The 23,018-nt window shown below is 55.7% G+C and overlaps 1 protein-coding gene and 1 pseudogene across 1 annotated transcript; both read left to right on the forward strand.

Moving 5' to 3' along the window:
- Positions 1 to 23,018, forward strand: part of LOC135877976 (RING finger protein 112-like) — a 1,138,053-nt pseudogene that overhangs the window by 646,564 nt on the left and 468,471 nt on the right.
- On the forward strand, positions 1,673 to 18,193 carry MAPK7 (mitogen-activated protein kinase 7). Its single transcript, XM_065404391.1, has 6 exons — positions 1,673 to 1,886; positions 2,115 to 2,280; positions 10,164 to 11,290; positions 13,468 to 14,921; positions 15,090 to 15,217; positions 18,040 to 18,193. The coding sequence occupies exons 1-6, from the start codon at positions 1,673 to 1,675 to the stop codon at positions 18,191 to 18,193; spliced, it is 3,243 nt and encodes a 1,080-aa protein (XP_065260463.1).

A 23,018-nucleotide genomic window follows, 5' to 3' on the forward strand; every position in this document is an offset into this window, starting at 1 on the left:
ACTTGCATTGTCACTCCCCTACCGCCCCGCCCCGCAGCTGGGGAGAGAACCCAGGAGTCCTGGCTCTCAGCCCCCCCTGCTCTGACCCACCAGCCCCCACTCCCCTCCCAGAGCTGGGAGAGAACCCAGGAGTCCTGGCTCCCAGCCCCCCCTGCTCTGACCCACCAGCCCCCACTCCCCTCCCAGAGCTGGGAGAGAACCTAGGAGTCCTGGCTCTCAGCCCCCACTGCTCTGACCCACCAGCCCCCGCGCCCCTCCCAGAGCCGGGGAGAGAACCCAGGAGTCCTGGCTCCCAGCCCCCCCGCTCTGCTCTAACCCACTAGACCCCATTCCCCTCCCAGAGCTGTTCTAATGGTCACTGGCCCTTTAATTTTTATTCATCCATAAAACGTTGCTTGGCCCTTTAAATCCCGCCCCTTCCACTGTTGCGCTCTGATTGGACATCTTTAATGAGGAAGTAATCGCTGATTGGTTAGATTCCTGAAGTAGGCGAGACGGAGAAAGGATCAATTTTTTCTTTCTGACTGGCAGGTTTGTCCATATATCGGTCTCTTGATTGGCCAATCGCTGAGAAGGGCGGGATTTAGGGACGAAAACAGTTCCACCTGCCTCTGACCGAGCTTCCCATTTCCTGATTGGATAGGAACCGCACGCATCCTCCCTGTGATTGGTCAATCTCTGCTAAGAGGCGGGATTTAGAGGAAGATAACGCCGTTGCCATGCGCAAGGAGAGGCCTCACATCCTTCGCTCTCTGATTGGCTGCATTCTCACTGAGCTAACCTCTGATTGGCCGAATCTTTGTAGGGGCGGGAATTGCGTGCGGAAACCGCCTCTCTCGCGCGGGGCCGCGCCCCCTCCCAGTCTGATTGGCTGATAGTCACGCGACCCACTGACGATTGGCCCATCCACCAGAAGGGGGCGGGATTTGGTCCCGCCAGACACCTGCGCGATTCTGAGGGCCCCGCCCCTGCTCTCCAGTGTGATTGGGCGGTTGGGCGGGAGCGGCGACATCCGGGTCCTCGGGGAAAGGCGCAGGGAGCGGCGGACCCGAGGGGGAACCAGCCCGGGGCTGGGAGGGTCCCGGGCGCGAGCCGGTGAGAGAGACCGTGAGGCCCCGCCCCCTGGAACTCTCCACTGCCCCGCCCCGCCCCTTGCGGAGACCCCGCCCCCGGGACTCTCCGCTGCCCCGCCCCTTGCAGAGACCCCGCCCCCTGGGGCCGTTGGCCCCTCCCCATATGGGAGAGAGACCCCGCCCCATGGGGGCCCCGCCCGAGCCCCGCCCCTGCAGAGACCCCCCCCCCGGCCCCTCCCCATAAGGGAGAGAGGCACCACCCCCTCCTTGCTCGACCCGTCCCCGAAGCCCCGCCCCTTGTCCCGAAGCCCCGCCCCTCCCGCCACCATAGCTGGTTGAAGCTCTGCCTCCCCCAAGCCCCCCATTTCCAGCCCCCTCCTGCACCCCCCTGTGCTGCTCCCTGCCCTGCCCCCCACCCCCTGGACTCCTGGGTTCTCTCCCCTGGAGATACGGGGTGACTCGTCCCCACCTCCCCTGCTCCTGCTGGGCCCCCCTGTCCCTGGACTCCTGGGTTCTCTCCCAGGGCCGAGGGAGTTTGGGTGCCTCTCCCTGATCCCCCCCCTCCCTGGCCTGCCTTCCCTCGGCAGGAGACGGGCGCCATGGCAGAGCCGCGGAAGGAGGAAGAGGAGGAGGCCGAGGAGAGGGGCAAGCGGGAGCCGGGCCACCGGGCCACCGTCGCGGCCAAGAACCTGGCCATCCTCAAGGCCCGCTCCCTGGACGTCACCTTCGAGGTGGGGGACGAGTACGAGGTCATCGAGACCATCGGCACCGGGGCCTACGGCGTGGTCAGCTCCGCCCGCCGCAGATCCACAGGTCAGCTCGGATGCCTGGGTCCCATCCCCACTCCTGGGAGGGGCGTGGGGTCTAGTGGGTTGGGGAGGGGCTGGGAGCCAGGACTCCTGGGTTCTCTCCTCAGCTCTGGGAGGGGAGTTAGGTCTGGGGGGGTCAGAACAGGGAGCCAGGACTCCTGGGTTCCATAGGGGAGGGCTGCGCAGGGGATGGTGTCTCTGCTCTGACCCTCCCTGCGCCGTTTGCCTCCAGGCCAGCAGGTGGCGATCAAGAAGATCCCCAATGCCTTCGATGTGGTGATGAACGCCAAGCGCACCCTCCGTGAGCTCAAGATCCTCAAACACTTCAAGCACGACAACATCATCGCCATCAAAGACATCCTGAAACCCGCCGTGCCCTATGACGACTTCAAATCCGTGTGAGCGCCCGCCCGGACGCCTGGGTCCTATCCCCAGCTCCGGGAGGGGAGTGGGATCTAGTGGTTAGAACAGGGGGGGCTGGGAGACAGGACTCCTGGGTTCTCTCCCTGGCTCCGGAATGGGAGTGGGATCTAGTGGTTAGAACTAGGTGGGGTTGGTAGCCAGAAGTATGGGGAATAAGCAGGAAGAACTCAAATGCTAGTAAATAAATACAACTATGACACAGTTGGCATCACAGAGACCTGGTGGGATAATACACATGACTGGAATATTGGTATTGACAGGTACAGCTTGCTAAGGAAGGACCCGTAGGGAAAAAAGGGAGGATGAATACACTTGGACTGAGATTGAGATGGAAATAGGAGACGGATTTGTTGAACATCTCTGGGTAAGGATAAAAGGGGTAAAAAACAAGGGTGATGTCATGGTAGGGATCTACTACAGACCACCTAACCAGGAAGAAGAGGTGGATGAGGCTTTTTTTAAACAGCTAACAAAACCATCCAAAGCACAGGACATGGTGGTGATGGGGGACTTCAACTATCCAGACATCTGCTGGGAAAATAACACCGCAGGGCAGAGATTATCCGACAAGTTCTTGGAATTTTTTTATTTCAGAAGGTGGAGAAAGCTACTAGGGGAGAGGCTGTTCTAGATTTGATTTTGACAAGGAGGAACTGGTTGAGAATTTGAAAGTGGAAGGCAGCTTGGGTGAAAGTGATCATGAAATGAGAGAGTTTATGATTCTAAGGAATGGTAGGAGGGAAAACAGCAAAATAAAGACAATGGATTTCAAGGCAGACTTCAGCAAACTCAGGGAGTTGGTAGGTAAGATCCCATGGGAAGCAAGTCTAAGGGGAAAAACAATTGAAGACATTGGCAGTTTTTCAAAGGGACGCTATTAAGGGCACAAGAGCAAACTATCCCATTGTGTAGGAAAGATAGGAAGTCTGGCAAGAAACCACCCTGGCTTAACCAGGAGCTCTTCAGTGATCTAAAAATCAAAAAAAGAGTCCTACAAAAAGTGGAAACTCAGTCAAATTAAAAGGATGAATATAAACAAATAACACAAGTATGTAGGGACAAAATTAGAAGGGCCAAGGCACAAAATGAGATCAAACTAGCTAGAGACAGAAAGGGTAACAAGAAAACATTCTACAAATACATTAGAAGCAAGAGGAAGACCAAGGACAGGGTAGGCCCGTTACTCAGTGAGGGGGGAAAAATAATAACAGAAAATGTGGAAATGGCAGAGGTGCTTAATGACTTCTTTGTTTCGGTTTTTCACCAAGAAGGTTGGTGGCGATTGGATGTCTAACTTAGTGACTGCCAGTGAAAATGAGGTAGGATCAGAGGCTAAAATAGGAAAAGAAGAAGTTAAAAATTACTTCTACAAATTAGATGTCTTCAAATCACCAGGGCCTGATGAAATGCACTCTAGAATACTCAAGGAGCTGATTGAGCAGATATCTGAGCCATTAGCGATTATCTTTGAGAAATCATGGAAGACGGGAGAGATTCCAGAAGACTGGAAAAGGGCAAATCTAGTACTCATCTATAAAAAGGGAAATAAGGACAACCCGGGGAATTACAGACCAGTCAGCTTAATTTCTGTACGCGGAAAGAAAATGGAGCAAATAATTAAGCAATCAATTTGCAAACACCTAGAAGATAATAAGGTGATAAATAACAGTCAGCCTGGATTTGTCAAGAACAAATCATGTCAAACCAACCTGATAACTTTCTGTGACAGGGTAACAAGCCTTGTGGGTAGGGGGGAAGCGGTAGATGTGATATATCTTGACTTTAGTAAAGCTTTTGATACTATCTTGTATGACCTTCTCAAAAACAAACTAGGGAAATACAACCTAGATGGAGCTACTACAGGGTGGGTGCAAAACTGATTGGAAAACTGTTCCTAGAGAGTAGTTATCAATGGTTCACAGTCATGCTGGAAGGGCATAACGAGTGGGGTCCCACAGGGATCGGTTTAGGGTCAGGTTCTGTTCAATATCTTCATCAATGATTTAGCTAATGGCATAGAGAGTACACTTATAAAGTTTGTGGATGATACCAAGCTGGGAGGGGTTGCAAGTGCTTTGGAGGGTAGGATTAAAATTCAAAATGCTCTGGACAAACTGGAGAAACGGTCTGAAGTAAATAGGACAAAATTCAATAAGGACAAATGCAGAGTACTCCATTTAGGAAGGAACATGTACAGAATGGGAAATGACTGCCTAGGAAGGAGAACTGCAGAAAGGGATCTGGGGGTCATAGTGGACCATAAGCTGAATATGAGTCAACAGTGTAACACTGTTGCAAAAAAGCAAACATCCTTGTGGGATGTATTAGCAGCAATGTTGTAAGCAAGACACGAAAAGTCATTCTTCCGGACTACTCCGCACTGATTAGGCCTCAACTGGAGTATTGTGTCCAGTTCTGGATGCCACATTTCAGGAAAGATGTGGACAAATTGGAGAAAGTCCAGAGAAGAGCAACAAAAATGATGAAAGGTCTAGAAAACATGAGCTATGAGGGAAGATTGAAAAAATTGGGTTTGTTTAGTCGGGAAACGAGAAGACTGAGAGGGGACACATAACAGTTTTCAAGCACATAGAAGGTTGTTACAAGGAGGAGGGAGAAGAATTGTTCTTCTTAACCTCTGAGGATAGGACAAGAAGCAATGGGCTTAAACTGCAGCAAGGGAGGTTTAGGTTGGACATCAGGAAAAACTTCCTGTCAGGATGGTTAAGCACTGGAATAAGTTGCCCAGGGAGGTTGTGGAATCTCCATCATTGGGGATTTTAAGAGCAGGTTGGACAAACCCCTGTCAGGGATGGTCTAGATAATACTCAGTCCTGCCATGAGTGTAGGGGACTGGACTTGGCTTTGCGAACAGAGGCTGCTAAGAGGGAGTTTCGCAAGGGAGTTCTCCAGGTGAAGGAGGAGCTAATACAGCATCTGTGGGGTAAGTGACTGTCTGTAGTGTGTATTTGTTTGTGTTTGGGGGTTACTTGCTGTGTGCTGAGCTTGTGTTTGTTTGTTTGGTTGTTTGAGGGACCGTGTGCTCTGGCTGGCAGTTGGAGGCAGGTTTGAAAGCTCGAAGCCTCTGGTAATTGGCTGAGCCTTAATCAGTGGGCGGGGCATTCACTCAGGCCAGGGCTTTATAAAGCCGTGCACAAGCGACCAGGGAGCTTTGCGAACAGGGGCTGCTAACAGGGAGTTTCGCAAGGGAGTTGGGAAGGGAGTGGGAGTCCCTCGCCAGCCGTAACCCCATCCCCGTGGCCCCCCCCTAAAACCTATAAACCAAACCACAGTCCAAAACTCCCTTCTGTAAACCACCCTTTCACTAACTCGGATACAATGCAGGCAGAAGCCCAGCAGCAGAGTGGGGGCTATCCAGTTTATTGCACCGACTGTTGCATGTATGATTACCTGCCCTGTGGGCGGGTGGCGTATGTGTGCAGTCGGTGCAAGGAGCTCCTGGCCCTCAGAGACCATGTACGGACTTTGGAGGCCAGGGTGGCGGAACTGGAGGAGCTGAGAGAGGCAGAGAGGTATGTTGATGAGGCTTTCCGGGACACTGTAGAATTGTCCCACCTCCGCTTAGACAGCACCTGTGCTGTTAAGGAGGAAGAAGGGCCCAGGGAAGTAGAGCAGTCAATGGGAGCAGAGGGAAACCTTCCCATAGTTGGGACCCTCCTTCCAGATGGTGCCGGGGTTGCCTCTCGCACTGAGGTTGCCTCTCTGGGGGAGGGAACTCCAGTTTCTAGGAAAAGGCAGGGTGTTAGTAATGGGAGATTCGATTATTAGAAATGTAGATAGCTGGGTCTGTGATGACCGGGAGAACCGTATGGTGACTTGCCTGCCTGGTGCGAAGGTTGCGGATCTCTCGAGGCATCTAGATAGACTTATGTGTAGTGCTGGGGAGGAGCCGGTGGTTGTGGTACATGTAGGTACCAATGACATAGGGAAGGGTGGGAGAGATGTCCTGGAAGCCAAATTTAGACTGCTAGGGAAGAGACTGAAATCCAGGACCTCTATGGTGGCATTTTCAGAAATGCTCCCAGTTCCACGCGCAGGGCCAGGTAGGCAGGCAGAGCTTCAGAGTCTCAATGCGTGGATGAGACGATGGTGTAGAGAGGAGGGGTTCACGTTCATTAGGAACTGGGGAAACTTCTGGGATGGGAGGAGCCTATACAGGAGAGATGGGCTCCACCTAAACCAAAGTGGAACCAGACTGCTGGCACTAAACATTAAAAAGGTTATAGAGCAGTTTTTAAACTAGGAGATGGGGGAAAGCTGACTGCTGCAGAGGAGCGTGTGGATCGGACACAGACTTCTCTTAGGGGAGAGTCTGATGATAGAGAATCTCCAGGTTATAGTCAGGAGCAGAGGACTGAAAAGTATAATGTAAGGGCCGGATCAGATGATAAACAGCCACATAAAAAAGAATCTGGCACATCAGAAAAAGGCAGGCTAATAAACAGGGACAAGTTTTTAAAGTGCTTGTACACAAATGCCAGAAGTCTAAATAATAAGATGGGTGAACTAGAGTGCCTTGTGATAAAGGAGGATATAGATATAATAGGCATCACAGAAACCTGGTGGACTGAGAGCAATCAATGGGACACAATCATTCCGGGGTACAAAATATATCGGAAGGACAGAACAGGCTGTGCAGGGGGAGGAGTGGCACTATATGTTAAAGAAAGTGTAGATTCAAATGAAGTAAAAATCTTAAGCGAATCCACAGGTTCCATAGAGTCTCTATGGATAGAAATTTCATGCTCTAGTAAAAATATAACATTAGGGATCTATTATCGACCACCTGACCAGGACAGTAATAGTGATGATGAAATGCTAAGGGAAATTAGAGAGGCTATCAAAATTAAGAACCCAATAATAGTGGGGGATTTCAATTATCCCCATATTGACTGGGAACATTTCACTTCAGGACGAAATGCAGAGATAAAATTTCTCGATACTTTAAATGACTGCTTCATGGAGCAGCTGGTACGGGAACCCACAAGGGGAGAGGCGACTCTAGATTTAATCCTGAGTGGAGCGCAGGAGCTGGTCCAAGAGGTAACTATAGCGGGACCGCTTGGAAATAGTGACCATAATACAATAGCATTCAACATCCCTGTGGTGGGAAGAACACCTCAACTGCCCAACACTGTGGCCTTTAATTTCAAAACGGGGAACTATACAAAAATGAGGGGGTTAGTTAGACAAAAGTTAAAAGGTACAATGACTAAAGTGAAATCCCTGCAAGTTGCGTGGGCCCTTTTTAAAGACACCATAATAGAGGCTCAACTTCAATGTATACCCCAAATTAAGAAAAACAGTAAAAGAACTAAAAAAGAGCCACCGTGGCTTAACAACCATGTAAAAGAAGCAGTGAGAGATAAAAAGACTTCCTTTAAAAAGTGGAAGTCAAATCCTAGTGAGGCAAATAGAAAGGAGCACAAACACTGCCAACTTAAGTGCAAGAGTGTAATAAGAAAAGCCAAAGAGGAGTTTGAAGAACGGCTAGCCAAAAACTCCAAAGGTAATAACAAAATGTTTTTTAAGTACATCAGAAGCAGGAAGCCTGCTAAACAACCAGTGGGGCCCCTTGACGATGAAAATACAAAAGAAGCGCTTAAAGATGATAAAGTCATTGCGGAGAAACTAAATGGATTCTTTGCTTCAGTCTTCACGGCTGAGGATGTTAGGGAGATTCCCAAACCTGAGCTGGCTTTTGTAGGTGACAAATCTGAGGAACTGTCACAGATTGAAGTGTCACGAGAGGAGGTTTTGGAATTAATTGATAAACTCAACATTAACAAGTCACCGGGACCAGATGGCATTCACCCAAGAGTTCTGAAAGAACTCAAATGTGAAGTTGCGGAACTATTAACTAAGGTTTGTAACCTGTCCTTTAAATCGGCTTCGGTACCCAATGACTGGAAGTTAGCTAATGTAACGCCAATATTTAAAAAGGGCTCTAGGGGTGATCCCGGCAATTACAGACCGGTAAGTCTAACGTCGGTACCGGGCAAATTAGTTGAAACAATAGTAAAGAACAAAATTGTCAGACACATAGAAAAACATAAACTCTTGAGCAATAGTCAACATGGTTTCTGTAAAGGGAAATCGTGTCTTACTAATCTATTAGAGTTCTTTGAAGGGGTCAACAAACATGTGGACAAGGGGGATCCGGTGGACATAGTGTACTTAGATTTCCAGAAAGCCTTTGACAAGGTCCCTCACCAAAGGCTCTTACGTAAATTAAGCTGTCATGGGATAAAAGGGAAGGTCCTTTCATGGATTGAGAACTGGTTAAAGGACAGGGAACAAAGGGTAGGAATTAATGGTAAATTCTCAGAATGGAGAGGGGTAACTAGTGGTGTTCCCCAAGGGTCAGTCCTAGGACCAATCCTATTCAATTTATTCATAAATGATCTGGAGAAAGGGGTAAACAGTGAGGTGGCAAAGTTTGCAGATGATACTAAACTACTCAAGATAGTTAAGACCAAAGCAGATTGTGAAGAACTTCAAAAAGATCTCACAAAACTAAGTGATTGGGCAGCAAAATGGCAAATGAAATTTAATGTGGATAAATGTAAAGTAATGCACATTGGAAAAAATAACCCCAACTATACATACAACATGATGGGGGCTAATTTAGCTACAACGAGTCAGGAAAAAGATCTTGGCGTCATCATGGATAGTTCTCTAAAGATGTCCACGCAGTGTGCAGAGGCGGTCAAAAAAGCAAACAGGATGTTAGGAATCATTAAAAAGGGGATAGAGAATAAGACTGAGAATATATTATTGCCCTTATATAAATCCATGGTACGCCCACATCTCGAATACTGTGTACAGATGTGGTCTCCTCACCTCAAAAAAGATATTCTAGCACTAGAAAAGGTTCAGAAAAGAGCAACTAAAATGATTAAGGGTTTAGAGAGGGTCCCATATGAGGAAAGATTAAAGAGGCTAGGACTCTTCAGTTTGGAAAAGAGAAGACTAAGGGGGGACATGATAGAGGTATATAAAATCATGAGTGATGTTGAGAAAGTGGATAAGGATAAGTTATTTACTTATTCCCATAATACAAGAACTAGGGGTCACCAAATGAAATTAATAGGCAGCAGGTTTAAAACAAATAAAAGGAAGTTCTTCTTCACGCAGCGCACAGTCAACTTGTGGAACTCCTTACCTGAGGAGGTTGTGAAGGCTAGGACTATAACAATGTTTAAAAGGGGACTGGATAAATTCATGGTGGCTAAGTCCATAAATGGCTATTAGCCAGGATGGGTAAGAATGGTGTCCCTAGCCTCTGTTCGTCAGAGGATGGAGATGGATGGCAGGAGAGAGATCACTTGATCATTGCCTGTTAGGTTCACTCCCTCTGGGGCACCTGGCATTGGCCACTGTCGGTAGACAGATACTGGGCTAGATGGACCTTTGGTCTGACCCAGTACAGCCTTTCTTATGTTCTTATGTTCTTATGACTAGATGACCTCTCGAGGTCGCTTCCAGTCCTGTGATTCTGTGACTCCTGGGTTCTGTCCCCAGCTCTGGGAAGAGAGTGGGGTCTAGTGAGTAGAGCTAGGTGGGGTTGGTAGCCAGGACACCTGGGTCCTACCCCCCTGCTCTGGGAGGGGAGTGGGGTCTAGTGGCTAGAGCAGGGGGGGCTGGGAGGCAGGACTCCTGGGTACTCTCCCTGGCTCTGGGAGGGGAGTGGGGTCTAGTGAGTTAGAGCAGGGAGGCCCGGGAGCCTGGACCGCTGGGTTCTATAGGGAGGGGAGTTTAGTGAGTTAGCAGGGGCAGGGGCTGGGAGTCAGGACTCCTGGGTCCTCTCCCCGCTGACCTCCCCATCCTCCGGCAGGTACGTGGTGCTAGACCTGATGGAGAGCGACCTTCACCAGATCATCCACTCCTCCCAGCCCCTCACGCTGGAACACGTCCGATACTTCCTCTACCAGCTGCTCCGGGGCCTCAAATACATCCACTCGGCCAATGTCATCCACCGGGACCTGAAGCCCAGCAACCTGCTCATCAACGAGAACTGCGAGCTGAAGATCGGCGATTTCGGCATGGCCCGGGGGCTGTGCACCAAGCCGGACGAGTACAAGTACTTCATGACGGAATACGTGGCCACGCGGTGGTACCGGGCCCCGGAACTGATGCTGTCCCTCCACGAATACACGCAGGCTATCGACATGTGGTCCGTCGGCTGCATCTTCGCCGAGATGCTGGGCCGCAAGCAGCTCTTCCCCGGGAAGAATTACATCCACCAGCTGCAGCTGATCATGACGGTGCTGGGCACCCCGTCCGCCAAGGTGATCCACGCCATCGGGGCCGACCGGGTGCGCGCCTACATCCAGAGCCTGCCCTCCCGCCAGCCGGTGCCCTGGGAGAGCCTCTACCAGCAGGCTGACCGCTCGGCCTTGGCGTTGCTGGCCAAGATGCTGCGCTTCGACCCCCGGGAGCGGATCGCCGTGGCCGAAGCCCTCAAGCACCCCTTCGTGGCCAAGTACCACGACCCGGACGACGAGCCCGACTGCGTGCCCGCCTTCGATTTCGACTTCGACAAGCAGGTCCTCACCAAGGAGCGCATCAAGGAGGCCATCGTGGCCGAGATCTGCGACTTCCACGCCCGCCGCGAAGGGATCCGCCGGCAGATCAGTTTCAAGCCCGCCCTCCGGCCGGCCGCCGCCGCTGCCCCGCCCGCCGCCGCCACCCCCTTGCGCTGCCAGGACGTGGACATGCCCAGTGCGGGCTCCACCGGGGGAGACTACGCCATGGAGTCGCCAGCCCCCGGGGAAGTCCCGTACCCTCCGGAGACCATTGACCTGACCTCGCCCGGGGCTCCTCCCCACCCCGAGGGGCCGGCCGAGGTGAAGGCAGAGCCGGAGGCCGCGCCGCCCAAGAGGGAGGGGGCCATCTCGGACGACACCAAGGCGGCGCTCAAGGCCGCGCTGCTGAAGTCGGCTCTGCGCAATAAGAACAAAGGTGAAAGGCTGGGATGCCTGGGTTCTCTCCTCCTCTCTGGGAGGAGAGTGGGGTCTAGTGGTTAGAGCAGGGGGGCTGGGAGCCAGGACTCCTGGGTTCTCTCCTCCTCTCTGAGAGTGGAGTGGGGTCTAGTGCTTAGAGAGGGGGGTGAGCTGGGAGCCAGGGCTCCTGGGTTCTTTCCTCCTCTCTGGGAGGGGAGGGGGGTCTAGTGCTTAGAGCGGGGGGGCTGGGAGCCAGGACTCCTGGATTCTCTCCTCCTCTCTGGGTGGGGAGTGGGGTCTAGTGGTTAGAGTGGGGGGCTGGGAGCCAGGACTCCTGGGTTCTATTTCTGATTTTCATAGAATCGGAGACGTGTGGGACTGGAAGGGTCCTTAGTAGGTCATCTAGTCCCGTCCCCTGCACTCATGGCAGGACTAAGTATTATCTGGACCATTCCTGACAGGTGTTTGTCCAACCTGCAATTAAAAATCCCCAATGATGGAGATTCCACAACCTCCCTAGGCAATTTATTCCAGTGCTTAACCACCCTGACAGGTCGGAAGTTTTTCCTGATGTCCAACCTAAACCGCCCTTGCTGCAATTTAAGCCCATTGCTTCTTGTTCTATCCTTAGAGGTTAACGAGAACAATTTTTCCTCCTCCTCCTTGTAACAACCTTGAAAACTGTTCTCATGTCCCCTCTCAGTCTTCTCTTCTGCAGACTCAACAAACCCAGTTCTTTCCATCTTCCCTCACAGCTCATGTTTTCCAGACCTTGAACCATTTTTGTTGCTCTTCTCTGGACTTTCTCCAATTTGTCCACATCCTTCCTGAAATGTGGCACCCAGAACTGGACACAATACTCCAGTTCAGGCCTAATCGGCGCGGAGTAGAGCGGAAGAATTACTTCTCCTGTCTTGCTCACAACATTGCTGCTAATACAGCCCAGAATGATGTTCGCTTGTTTTGCAACAGCGTTACACTGTTGACTCATATGTAGCTTATGGTCCATTATGACCCCCTTTCCGCAGTGCTCCTTCCTAGGCAGTCATTGCCCATTGTGTGTGTGCAACTGATTGTTCCTTCCTAAATGGAGTATTTTGCATTTGTCCTGATTGAATTTTGTCCTATTGACTTCAGACCATTTCTCCAGTTTGTCCAGAGCATTTTGAATTTTAATCCTATCCTCCAAAGCACTTGCAAGCCCTCCTAGCTTGGTATCATCCACAAACTTTATCAGTGTCCTCTCTGTGCCCTGATCTAAGTCACTGGTGACGATAACGAACAGAACTGGACCCAGAACCGATCCCTGCGGGACCCCACTCGATTTGCCCTTCCAGCAGGACTGTGAACCGCTGATAACGACTCTCTGGGAATGATTTTCCAACCAGTTTTGCACCCACCCTGTAGTAGCTCCATCTAGGCTGTATTTCTCTAGTTTGTTTCTGAGGAGGTCGTGTGAGACAGTGTTTAGTGTAATCTTGCTTGTTTCTTCCTGTCTCTGCCTTGCCTTGGATAGCAGGGGCTGCGGGTCGGGAGTGAGCGGCACCGGCAGAGCTGGGGGGGGCGGGGCTGGGCTGGCAGGGGCTGCGGGTCGGGAGTGAGGGGCACCGGCAGAGCTGGGGGGTCCCAGGGCTGGGCTAGCAGGGGCTGTGGGTCGGGAGTGAGGGGCACCGGCAGAGCTGGGGGGTCCCAGGGCTGGGCTAGCCGAGGGCTGCAGGTCGGGAGTGAGGGGGACCGGCAGAGCTGGGGGGTCCCAGGGCTGGGCTAGCAGGGGCTGCGGGTCGGGAGTGAGGGGCACCGGCAGAGCTGGGGGGTCCCAGGGCTGGGCTAGCAGGGGCTGTGGGTCGGGAGTGAGGGGCACCGGCAGAGCTGGGGGGTCCCAGGGCTGGGCTAGCCGAGGGCTGCAGGTCGGGAGTGAGGGGGACCGGCAGAGCTGGGGGGTCCCAGGGCTGGGCTAGCAGGGGCTGTGGGTCGGGAGTGAGGGGCACCGGCAGAGCTGGGGGGGGGGCAGGGCTGGGCTGGCAGGGGCTGCGGGTCGGGAGTGAGGGGCACCGGCAGAGCTCGGGGGTCCCAGGGCTGGGCTAGCAGGGGCTGCGGGTCGGGAGTGAGGGGCACCGGCAGAGCTCGGGGGGCAGGGCTGGGCTAGCAGGGGCTGCGGGTAGGGAGTGAGCTGACTCCTCTCTGCTTTGTTTCCAGACACCCAGTGCTCCGTGCCAGAGCCCCCGGACGTGCGGAAGCCGGTGACGGCCCAGGAGCGCCAGCGGGAGCGGGAGGAGAAGCGGAAGCGACGCCAGGAGCGGGCCAAGGAGCGGGAGAAGAAGCAGAAGGAGAAGGAGCGGAAGGAGCTGCGGCGCGGGGACGTGCTGGGCGGACTAGTGCTGAGCGAAAACGACCGCAGCCTCCTGGAGCGATGGACCAAGATGATTGACCGGAACCACCAGAAACCGGCTCACAACGGGCCCACGGACCACGTTCTGGCTGCGTCTGCCGGCCACATCCCAGCCACGCCTGCCGGCCACGTTCCACCGGGAGCCACCGGCCACCTCCCAGCTGCACCTGCCGGCCACCTTCCAACCATGCCTGCTGGCCATGTTCCACTGGGAGCCACTGGCCACCTCCCAGCTGCACCTGCTGGCCACCTCCCAGCCACGCCTGCTAGTCACATTCCACCAGGAGCCACCGGCCACCTTCCAGCTGCACCTGCCGGCCACCTTCCAACCACGCCTGCTGGCCATGTTCCACTGGGAGCTGCTGGCCAACTCCCATCCACCCCTGCTGGCCACCTTCGATCAGGAGCCACTGGCCACCTCCCAGCCACCCCTGCTGGCCACCTTCCAGCCACCCCTGCTGGCCATATTCCGGCAGGAGCCGCTGGCCACCTTCCAGCCACCCCTGCTGGCCACCTTCAACAAGGAGCCGCTGGCCAACTTCCAGCCACCCCTGCTGGCCATGTTCCGGCAGGAGGCGCTGGCCAGCTCCCAGCCACCCCTGCCGGCCATGTTCCACCAGGTGCCGTTGGCCACCTCCCAGCCACGCCAGCCGGTCACGTCCCAACCACATCAGATTTCTTGAGCTTCCCCGAGAAGGCGCCAGCCAGTAGCGGCCCCAGACTCACCGTACTGCCGATAGTGGCAGATCCAGCCCACGGCTCGGCCCCCAACATGGTCCAGTACTTCCCGGCCCCGCCCGGCCCCTTCCCTCCGGTGCTGGTGGCCCCCACAGCTTGTCACAAAGCTTTACCTAAACCCGAGTGCCTCCTGAGTGTCAAATATGCCCCGGGTCAGGTCTTCCAGGCCCCCTTTGGCCTGGCAGGGATCAGCGCATGGCCCGGTGTCCAGTGCCCAGAGAACTGGACTGTGGCTGGGAGGCTGGCACCTGGAGAAGTCCCAATGACTCCTAGCGGGGCACCGCCTCAAGAGGGGCCATCAGTCCGCGCTGTGGGCAGCCTTGTGACACCAGGCCGGGAGGGCGTGGGGTTGGATCCGGCCGTCTTCCTGCAGGAGGTGGGGAAGAGGGCGCCAGACCCGGCAGTGGGAGGAGTCAAAGGGCCCGGCCAGCACCCAATCGCCACGGCCGCGTCGCCGGAAACCGCCCCCACCACGGAGTCGCCCGACATCACGATGGTCACGCACCAGCTTTCCAAGTCACAGGTAACGGGGCCTTTCCCCTCTAGGGGGCACCAGCAGTGATCCGGCGAGATGGGCCCGGATGGGGCGTCCCCATCTCTGCCGGGGAGCAGCTGGTTGGGCAGGATCCTGCCCTGGGTGGGGATGGGCCCTGGGGGGTGCCACGCTCACCGTGTCTCGCTGCCATCACAGGTGGAGGATCTCCTGCCGCCTGTCTTCTCGGTGACCCCCAAGGGCAGCGGCGCAGGCTACGGCGTGGGCTTTGACCTGGAGGAGTTCCTGAATCAGTCCTTTGACATGGTGGGGGAGAACAGGGACAGGTGAGAGCCCTGCACAGCAGGGACAGCTCCCCGCTGCTCTAACCACTAGACCCCACTCCCCTCCCAGAGCCAGGGAGAGAACCCAGGAGTCCTGGCTCCCAGCCCCTCCCCTGCGCTGATCCATTAGGTCCACTCATGAGGGTTCTTCAGGCACTTCAAGCTTTCTATAGGTCAGGCTCCCTGGTCAGACTACATGTCCCATGATGCATCATGGTTTCCCCCTCTGGCTGAGCTGCTGCAGTGCATCCTGGGAGTAGTGGCTGGGTTATCTCATTCTGCCCTCTGAGATGGGCTCCCTCATCGGACTGCATCTCCCACAGTGCACCATGATTCCCCTCTGCGAGGGGCGAGGCGGTGCACCATGGGAGTCCCTGGCCATTGTGCATCATGGGAGATGTAGTCTGGCTGGGGAGTCCTACCCATGGCAAGAAGATATCATGTGTTACTCGCACACTCTTGGGCACCCACCCTTTCCCAGTCCCTAGGGCGCTGGGCAAAAGGCACCTGCCCCTATCCAGTTCCTGTCCATACCCAGTTCCTAGGGCTCAGGAGAGGGAGGGGGCTCAGGGCTGGGCCACAGGGTTGGGGTGTGGGGGGGTGCAGGCCCTGGGGTGGGGCCGGGGATGAGGGGTTTGGGGTGCGGGAGGGGCTCATGGCTGGGGCAGAGGGTTGGGGTGCGGGCTCTGGGGTGGGGCCGGGGATGAGGGGTTTGGGGTGCGGGAGGGGCTCATGGCTGGGGCAGAGGGTTGGGGTGCGGGGGGGTGCGGGCTCTGGGGTGGGGCTGGGGATGAGGGGTTTGGGGTGTAGGAGGGGGCTCATGGCTGGGGCAGAAGGTTGGGGTGCGGGGGGGTGCGGGCTCTGGGGTGGGGCCGGGGATGAGGGGTTTGGGGTGCGGGAGGGGCACAGGGCTGGGGCACAGGGTTGGGGTGTGGGGGGGTGCAGGCCCTGGGGTGGGGCCGGGGATGAGGGGTTTGGGGTGCGGGAGGGGCTCATGGCTGGGGCAGAGGGTTGGGGTGCGGGGGGGTGTGGGCTCTGGGGTGGGGCTGGGGATGAGGGGTTTGGGGTGTGGAAGGGGGCTCATGGCTGGGGCAGAGGGTTGGGGTGCGGGCTCTGGGGTGGGGCCGGGGATGAGGGGTTCAGGGTGCAGGAGGGGGCTCAGGGCTGGGGCAGAGGGTTGGGGTGCAGGGGGGTGCGGGCTCTGGGGTGGGGCCGGGGATGAGGGGTTTGGGGTGCGGGAGGAGGCTCAGGGCTGGGGCAGAGGGTTGGGGTGTGGGCTCTGGGGTGGGGCCGGGGATGAGGGTTTCGGGATGTGGGAGGGGCTCAGGGCTGGGGCAGAGGGTTGGGGTGCGGGGGGGTGCGGGCTCTGGGGTGGGGCTGGGGATGAGGGGTTTGGGGCGTAGGAGGGGGCTCATGGCTGGGGCAGAGGGTTGGGGTGTGGGGGGGTGCGGGCTCTGGGGTGGGGCTGGAGATGAGGGGTTTGGGGTGTGGAAGGGGGCTCATGGCTGGGGCAGAGGGTTGGGGTGCGGGGGGGTGCGGGCTCTGGGGTGGGGCTGGGGATGAGGGGTTTGGGGTGTGGAAGGGGGCTCATGGCTGGGGCAGAGGGTTGGGGTGCGGGCTCTGGGGTGGGGCCGGGGATGAGGGGTTTGGGGTGCGGGAGGGGCTCAGGGCTGGGGCAGAGGGTTGGGGTGCGGGCTCTGGGGTGGGGCTGGGGATGAGGGGTTTGGGGTGTAGGAGGGGGCTCATGGCTGGGGCAGAGGGTTGGGGTGCGGGCTCTGGGGTGGGGCCGGGGATGAGGGGTTTGGGGTGCGGGAGGGGCTCATGGCTGGGGCAGAGGGTTGGGGTGCGGGGGGGTGCGGGCTCTGGGGTGGGGCTGGGGATGAGGGGTTTGGGGTGTAGGAGGGGGCTCAGGGCAGGGGCAGAGGGATGGGGTGCGGGCTCTGGGGTGGGGCCGGGGATGAGGGTTTCGGGATGCGGGAGGGGCTCATGGCTGGGGCAGAGGGTTGGGGTGTGGGGGGGTGCGGGCTCTGGGGTGGGGCTGGGGATGAGGGTTTCGGGGTGCAGGAGGGGGCTCAGGGCTGGGGTAGAGGGTTGCGGTGCGAGCTCTGGGGTGGGGCCGGGGATGAGGGTTTCGGGATGCGGGAGGGGCTCATGGCTGGGGCAGAGGGTTGGGGTGCGGGCTCTGGGGTGGGGCCGGGAATGAGGGGTTCGGGGTGCGGGAGGGGGCTCAGGGCTGGGGCAGAGGGTTGGGGTGCAGGGGGGTGTGGGCTCTGGGGGGCTGGGGATGAGGGGTTCAGGGTGCGGGAGGGGGTTCAGGGTTGGGGTGCAGGGGGGTGCAGGCTGTGGGGTGGGGCCAGGGATGAGGGGTTCGGGGTGCAGGCTGCCCCAGGGCTGTGGTGGGGAGAGAGGACTCCCCCAGTCCTCTCTCCCCGCCGCAGCCCTGCATGCCCCCTCCTTCTCTCCTCTGCAGTCCAGGCCCATGCAGCCGCGCGGCTCGGAGGGAAGTGACCCCCACCCGAGTCGATTTGCCCCTTGCCAGATGAGTTCTGTAACTGACGGATCCAGTCAAAGAACCAGAGCGAGACCAGGCCTCAGGCCTTACAGATGCTCAGCCAGATGGGAGATCCTGGGGCATCCTGGGAGATGTAGTCAGCCTAAGGCCCCGGAACTACAACTTCCTTCACGCTCTGCAGCAACTTTGGCTCCCGGGTTCAAATCCTTCCCGGGGTCCTGGTGGGAGAGGGCTCGGGGTTCTTATCTGGCCTGGCCCAACGTTCCTCCGTCCGTCCGTCTGATCTCTCTCTTTGTCTTCTTCCTCCCCCCAGCCAGGGCGATTCGGCCCCTCTCTCGGCCTCCCTGCTGGCTGACTGGCTCGAGGTCCATCGGATGAACCCCGCCGACATGGAGTCCCTCCAGCAGGAGCTGCAGCTGGGCTCTCCCATGATCCTCTCCGACATTCCCGACCTCCAGGACGCCTGAGGCTGAGATCCCAGCTCCCTTGTGCCTCCCCTCCCCGTGGCGGGGGAGGGTGGGGCTGGGACCAACCCCCCTCTTCCCCTCCCCCTGGGGTCAGGACTGGCTACACATCAGGGTCTCGATGGGGCAAGCAACAAGTAGACACTTCCCCCTCCTGATCGCCTGGGTCCGTCGCTGGTTTTGCCTGCTGTCCCGTCAGGTCACATGTTAGGCAGGGTCAGGAGGGCTCCACGCATGGCTGGGAGAGCTTGAACCAGTGGGCACTGTGGTGCGGGGCAGGGGCTCACTAGGGGGCGCCGTCCCCTGGGAGTCAATGCTGGCCCCGACGTCCCAGAGCATCACTAGGGGGTGCTGCATTGCAGTATGGGTGTGTGTTGATTTCCTTCCTGAGCCCTCTGAGTTGCCCTGGAGCATGAGCGTGGCTCACCCGTCTCTGACTCTTACTAAGCCGAGCTGCCGGGGGAATTCCCACCCTCGGTGGAATGGGCCAGCACTGCTGAGGCCTCGGTTTGATCCCCACCCACGCTGCAGCGTCAAGGACTTAGCCCGGGCTTGATCCCGTGGGATGTGAATCATCATCCTGCTGCGTCAGCCCAGCTGTCTCCTGTCATTTCCCTTCTCCTCGTTCCTACCTCTGTCTCCCTCCTCGAACTCTGATTTCTCATCCCGTCCCCTAACCCCCACCTTGCTCCCCCACTGATCCAGATCCTTACAGCCATTTAAACCCCTAACTCCGACCAGGATCTTCAGGAGCACAGATCTCGCCGGAAGTCAGTAGGGTTTAGGATCCTAATGGCCTGGATCGCTGTGGGATTCAGGAGCCTAAATCCTGTAAGCCATTTGGATGGTATCTCTTCTTGCGTAAATCTAATCCACACCCCCTTCAGTGGACATGGAGAACAACTGATCACTGTCCTCTTGTAACAGCTCTGAACATCTTTGAAGACTGTTTTCCAGTTCCCCCTCTGTCGTCTTTTCTCTAGACTAACCATGACGGTTTTTTAACCTTTCCCCATAGGTCGGGTTTCGAAACCTTGGATCATTTTTGTTTCTCTCCTCTGGACTCTGTCTAATTTGTCCACCTCTTTCCTAACATGTGGCATCCAGAATTGGACACACTGCTCCAGCTGAAATCTCACCAGGGCCGAGCAGAGCGGAGAATTACCTCCCATGTCTTACATGTGACACTCTCGTTAATACACCCCGAATGACATGAGCCTTTTTTGCCACTTTCATTTTGAGGCGAGTGACATTTTCAACTACAAACCCCGCAAATTCGGTGTAACCGAAACCTTTCAAAAAGTTGCCCTTGGTTTTGCTGAATTGTTTTGGTTGGGAAACCAGCCAAAAAACTCCAAGGAAAATAAAAAAAATGACATCGTAGAGCCGAAACGTTTTGATTTTTCAATTCCAAATTTAATATAATTAAAAAAAAAATTAAAACCAGAAAGCCGTAGAAACCTTTTGTTTTGACACTTTCAGAAGTGTCGATTTTTCTCTTTGAAGCAGCTGTTCGTACAGAAATTTCCTGTAAAAAACCAGCTCAAAATAGTTAGTTCAACTGAAAACAGATTTTTTTTTCTTTTTGATTTGCCAGACGTTTTAAAAAATTTTGTTTTCTCTTTGACCCAAAATTATGATTATTATTTTTTTTTGCAAAGAACCAAAAACTCCATTATTTGTCCAACTGTAATTCCACCAGTTTACTCTGGTACCCACTTTGCGTTGAATCTAATCTCCAATCCCTTCTTTACTTTCCTAATATAATCCCCATTCTCATTTTTTTAACCTGTCTAATCTAATCCCCACTCAGTGTCTCATGTAATATCTATTCTCCTTTTCATCTACCTAATTTAACCCCCTAACACAATCTCTTCCCCTTTTTACCTGCATAATCTAATCTCATTCTCAAATCTAATCCCTAAAAGCTGCTCAGAACGTTTTTTATCAAAACAACTGGTTTCCATTAAAAAAAAGCCATCTTGAAAACACCGATTTCCCCCCGCAAATGGTATCATTTCAACTCAGTGTTGTTTGCAAAAATAGAATGTTTTCTTTGAAAATGTCACACGTTTCAATATTTCGTTTGGGAACGACGTTTCGTTTTGATGTTTATTTTATACCAAACAAAAACAAAAAAATTCCTCATGTTTTGAATGAACCAAAATGAAACATTTTGACCCAAACTGAACTTTTTTTGCTTGCAAAAAAATCTTGCAATTTTGGGGTGAAAAAAAAATCTCCAAGTTTTCCCGGGAACGGAAAATCCGTTTTCCAATCAACTGTCCTAATCCCCAGGGTGTGTCTAATCTAACTCCCAATCTGTATCTAATCTAATCCCAATCTCTTTCGTTTTCCTGTTTTATCCAATCCCACTACCTATCGTCATCTAATCCCCAGTCTTCTCAAATTCACCCAGGGAGCAGAGAATCAAATCCAGGCACCCGGAAGCAGGTGACTTACCCGATCTGGGCGCCCTGGAGCACCCATGGAAAAAAATTAGTGGGTGTTTAGCACCTGCCGGCAGCCAGCTCCCCCCCCGCCCTCTCCAGCACCTCCCACAGCCCCTCCAATCAACTCCTGCCCCTCCCTCCCAGCGCCTCCCCGCCCCTGCTGCGATCAGCTGTTCTGTGGCGTGCAGGAGGCGCTGGGGGGGGAGGGGGCTACCTCTAAAACGAGCCCCTCTCCACCCCCGTCCAGGTCCCCAGCAGGCTCCGCTGGGGGCTTTCGCGTTCTCCCCCTTGGGATCTACATGGGCCTTTGCAGCCGAAACATGGGGGGGTTGAGGGAGGGGAATAGGGGCTTTTCGCAGCTGAAATGTCGGAAGTGGAAGAATGGGAATTGAGCACCTATGAGGCCCCGGACAGCCGGGACTCTGGGGTTAGGGGGATGGGGAGGGAGGGTAAACCGGGATCCTGCAAGGCTGTTTACAGCCAAAATACCGTGGCTGGAGGGCTGGGGGTCTAAGCCCTGAAAAAGGGTTCGCACAGGCCAAATCCCGTTCAGCCGCCCCATGCACCAGAGACGAGAGGCCGGCTGGTTTTGCAGGGGGGTTCCAAGCGCGTCTGAGAAGTGTTTGAACCCAGGAATTGGTTCCTAGCCTGGGTCCCCGTTCATTGGAGCCAGTTGCGTGTGTGTGTGTGTGTGTGTGTGTTTTTCTCTCCAAGCGGTTGTGTTTTTTATTGTAATGCTCTTGGCATTTAAACTTTCGATAAACAATTTTAAAAAATCCGGAAGCGCGGTGTCTGAAGGGTTGCTTTGGGTGACCCCTGAGACTGGGATCCCGGTGGGCCAGGTGCTGGGCCCTGCCGTGCTGGGGGCTGCCCAACCCCCCACCCCCACCCCTGCTGAGATCAGGGACCCCCGTTGGGCCGGGCGCTGCACGGACCCAATCAGAGACAGTCCCTGCCCCAAAGAGCTCCTCGTCTAAACAGATAAAAGCAGGATAGTTCTGTTTTACAGCCGGGAAACACGGTCAGAGAAATGAAGTGACCCTGTAAGGTCACAGGCTGTGGCAGAACTGGGAATGGAACCCAGGAGTCTGGCCACCCAGCACCCACTGCGCTGCCCCACTCCCCTCCCAGAGCTGGGGAGAGAACCCAGGAGTCCTGGCTCCCCACCCCCCTGTGCTAACCCACTAGCCCCCACTCCCCTCCCAGAGCTGGGGAGAGAACCCAGGAGTCCTGGCTCCCAGCCCCCCCTGTGCTAACCCACTAGCCCCCACTCCCCTCCCAGAGCCGGGGAGAGAACCCAGGAGTCCTGGCTCCCAGGATCTAACCCCGACTGATACGTGTTTCTTTAAATGTATGGGCTACAGGGTAGGAGATCCCAGGTGCTCCATAGTCTCCGCAGGGTGACCAGCACTAGCCCTGGGGCAAGGCGATAGGGTGGGGGTCTCTAGAGGGGACATGGAGGGCAGGATTCCCAGGGCTGATGGAGTGAGCAGTTCCCCCACTGGATCCTAGTGACAAAGGGGGCAGGGGAACTAGCCAAAGAGGTTTGAATGCTCCGGGTTCGGCCTGCCTCTTGCACAGCTGCCTCCTGTTCGCTGCAGCGGGCTCCACCCCAGAGGCGGCTGCATCTCAGCGCCGGGCGAGCTGTTCCCGGGCAGCGTTCTATGCAGCTGTTCCCAAGGGGCCCCACCCCAGAGCTTGCTGCATTTCAGCCTCTTTGGTAAGCTCCGCAATCCACCTATGACAGCACCTGAAAGCCCCAGTGTGAGACTGTGACCCCGGTGTGCCCGGCGCTGCGCAAATGCATAGAGACAATCTTTCTTCCCAAGGACTGCACTGGGGAGAGCGCCCCCTAGTGCCATCGGGGCCAGGCCTGGCTGCCAGGGGAGAGTGCCCCCTGCCCTGCCCCTGCCCTATATACACCTTCGCTCCTGAGTCACCAGCGTTGCGTCATGAGGTCAAGTCAGAGGCATCTGGGATAATTGAGCTTGTTCACATAGGAGTCAGGGCTTCCCCGGGCATGAGCCATCAGTGTGACCCACCCCTCCCGGAGCGGGGTGAGAACCCAGGAGTCCTGGCCCCCAGCTCCTGCTGCTCTGACCCACCAGCCCCCGCTTCACTCCCAGAGCTAGGGAGAGAACCCAGGAGTCTTGGCTCCCAGCCCCCCCTGCTCTAACCCACCAGCCCCTGCTCCCCTCCCAGAACTGGGGATAGAACCCAGGAGTCCTGTCTCCCAGCCCCCCCCCCCGCTCTAACCACTAGACCCCACTCCCCTCCCAGAGCCGGGGAGAGAACCCAGGAGTCCTGGCTCCCAGCCCCCCACACGAGGAACCGGTTTGGCCAGTGCTGTCCACGCCTGCCTGCTGTGGAATGCC

Source organism: Emys orbicularis, chromosome 4 (genome assembly GCF_028017835.1).
Source record: "Emys orbicularis isolate rEmyOrb1 chromosome 4, rEmyOrb1.hap1, whole genome shotgun sequence".
Lineage (NCBI taxonomy): Eukaryota > Metazoa > Chordata > Testudines > Emydidae > Emys > Emys orbicularis.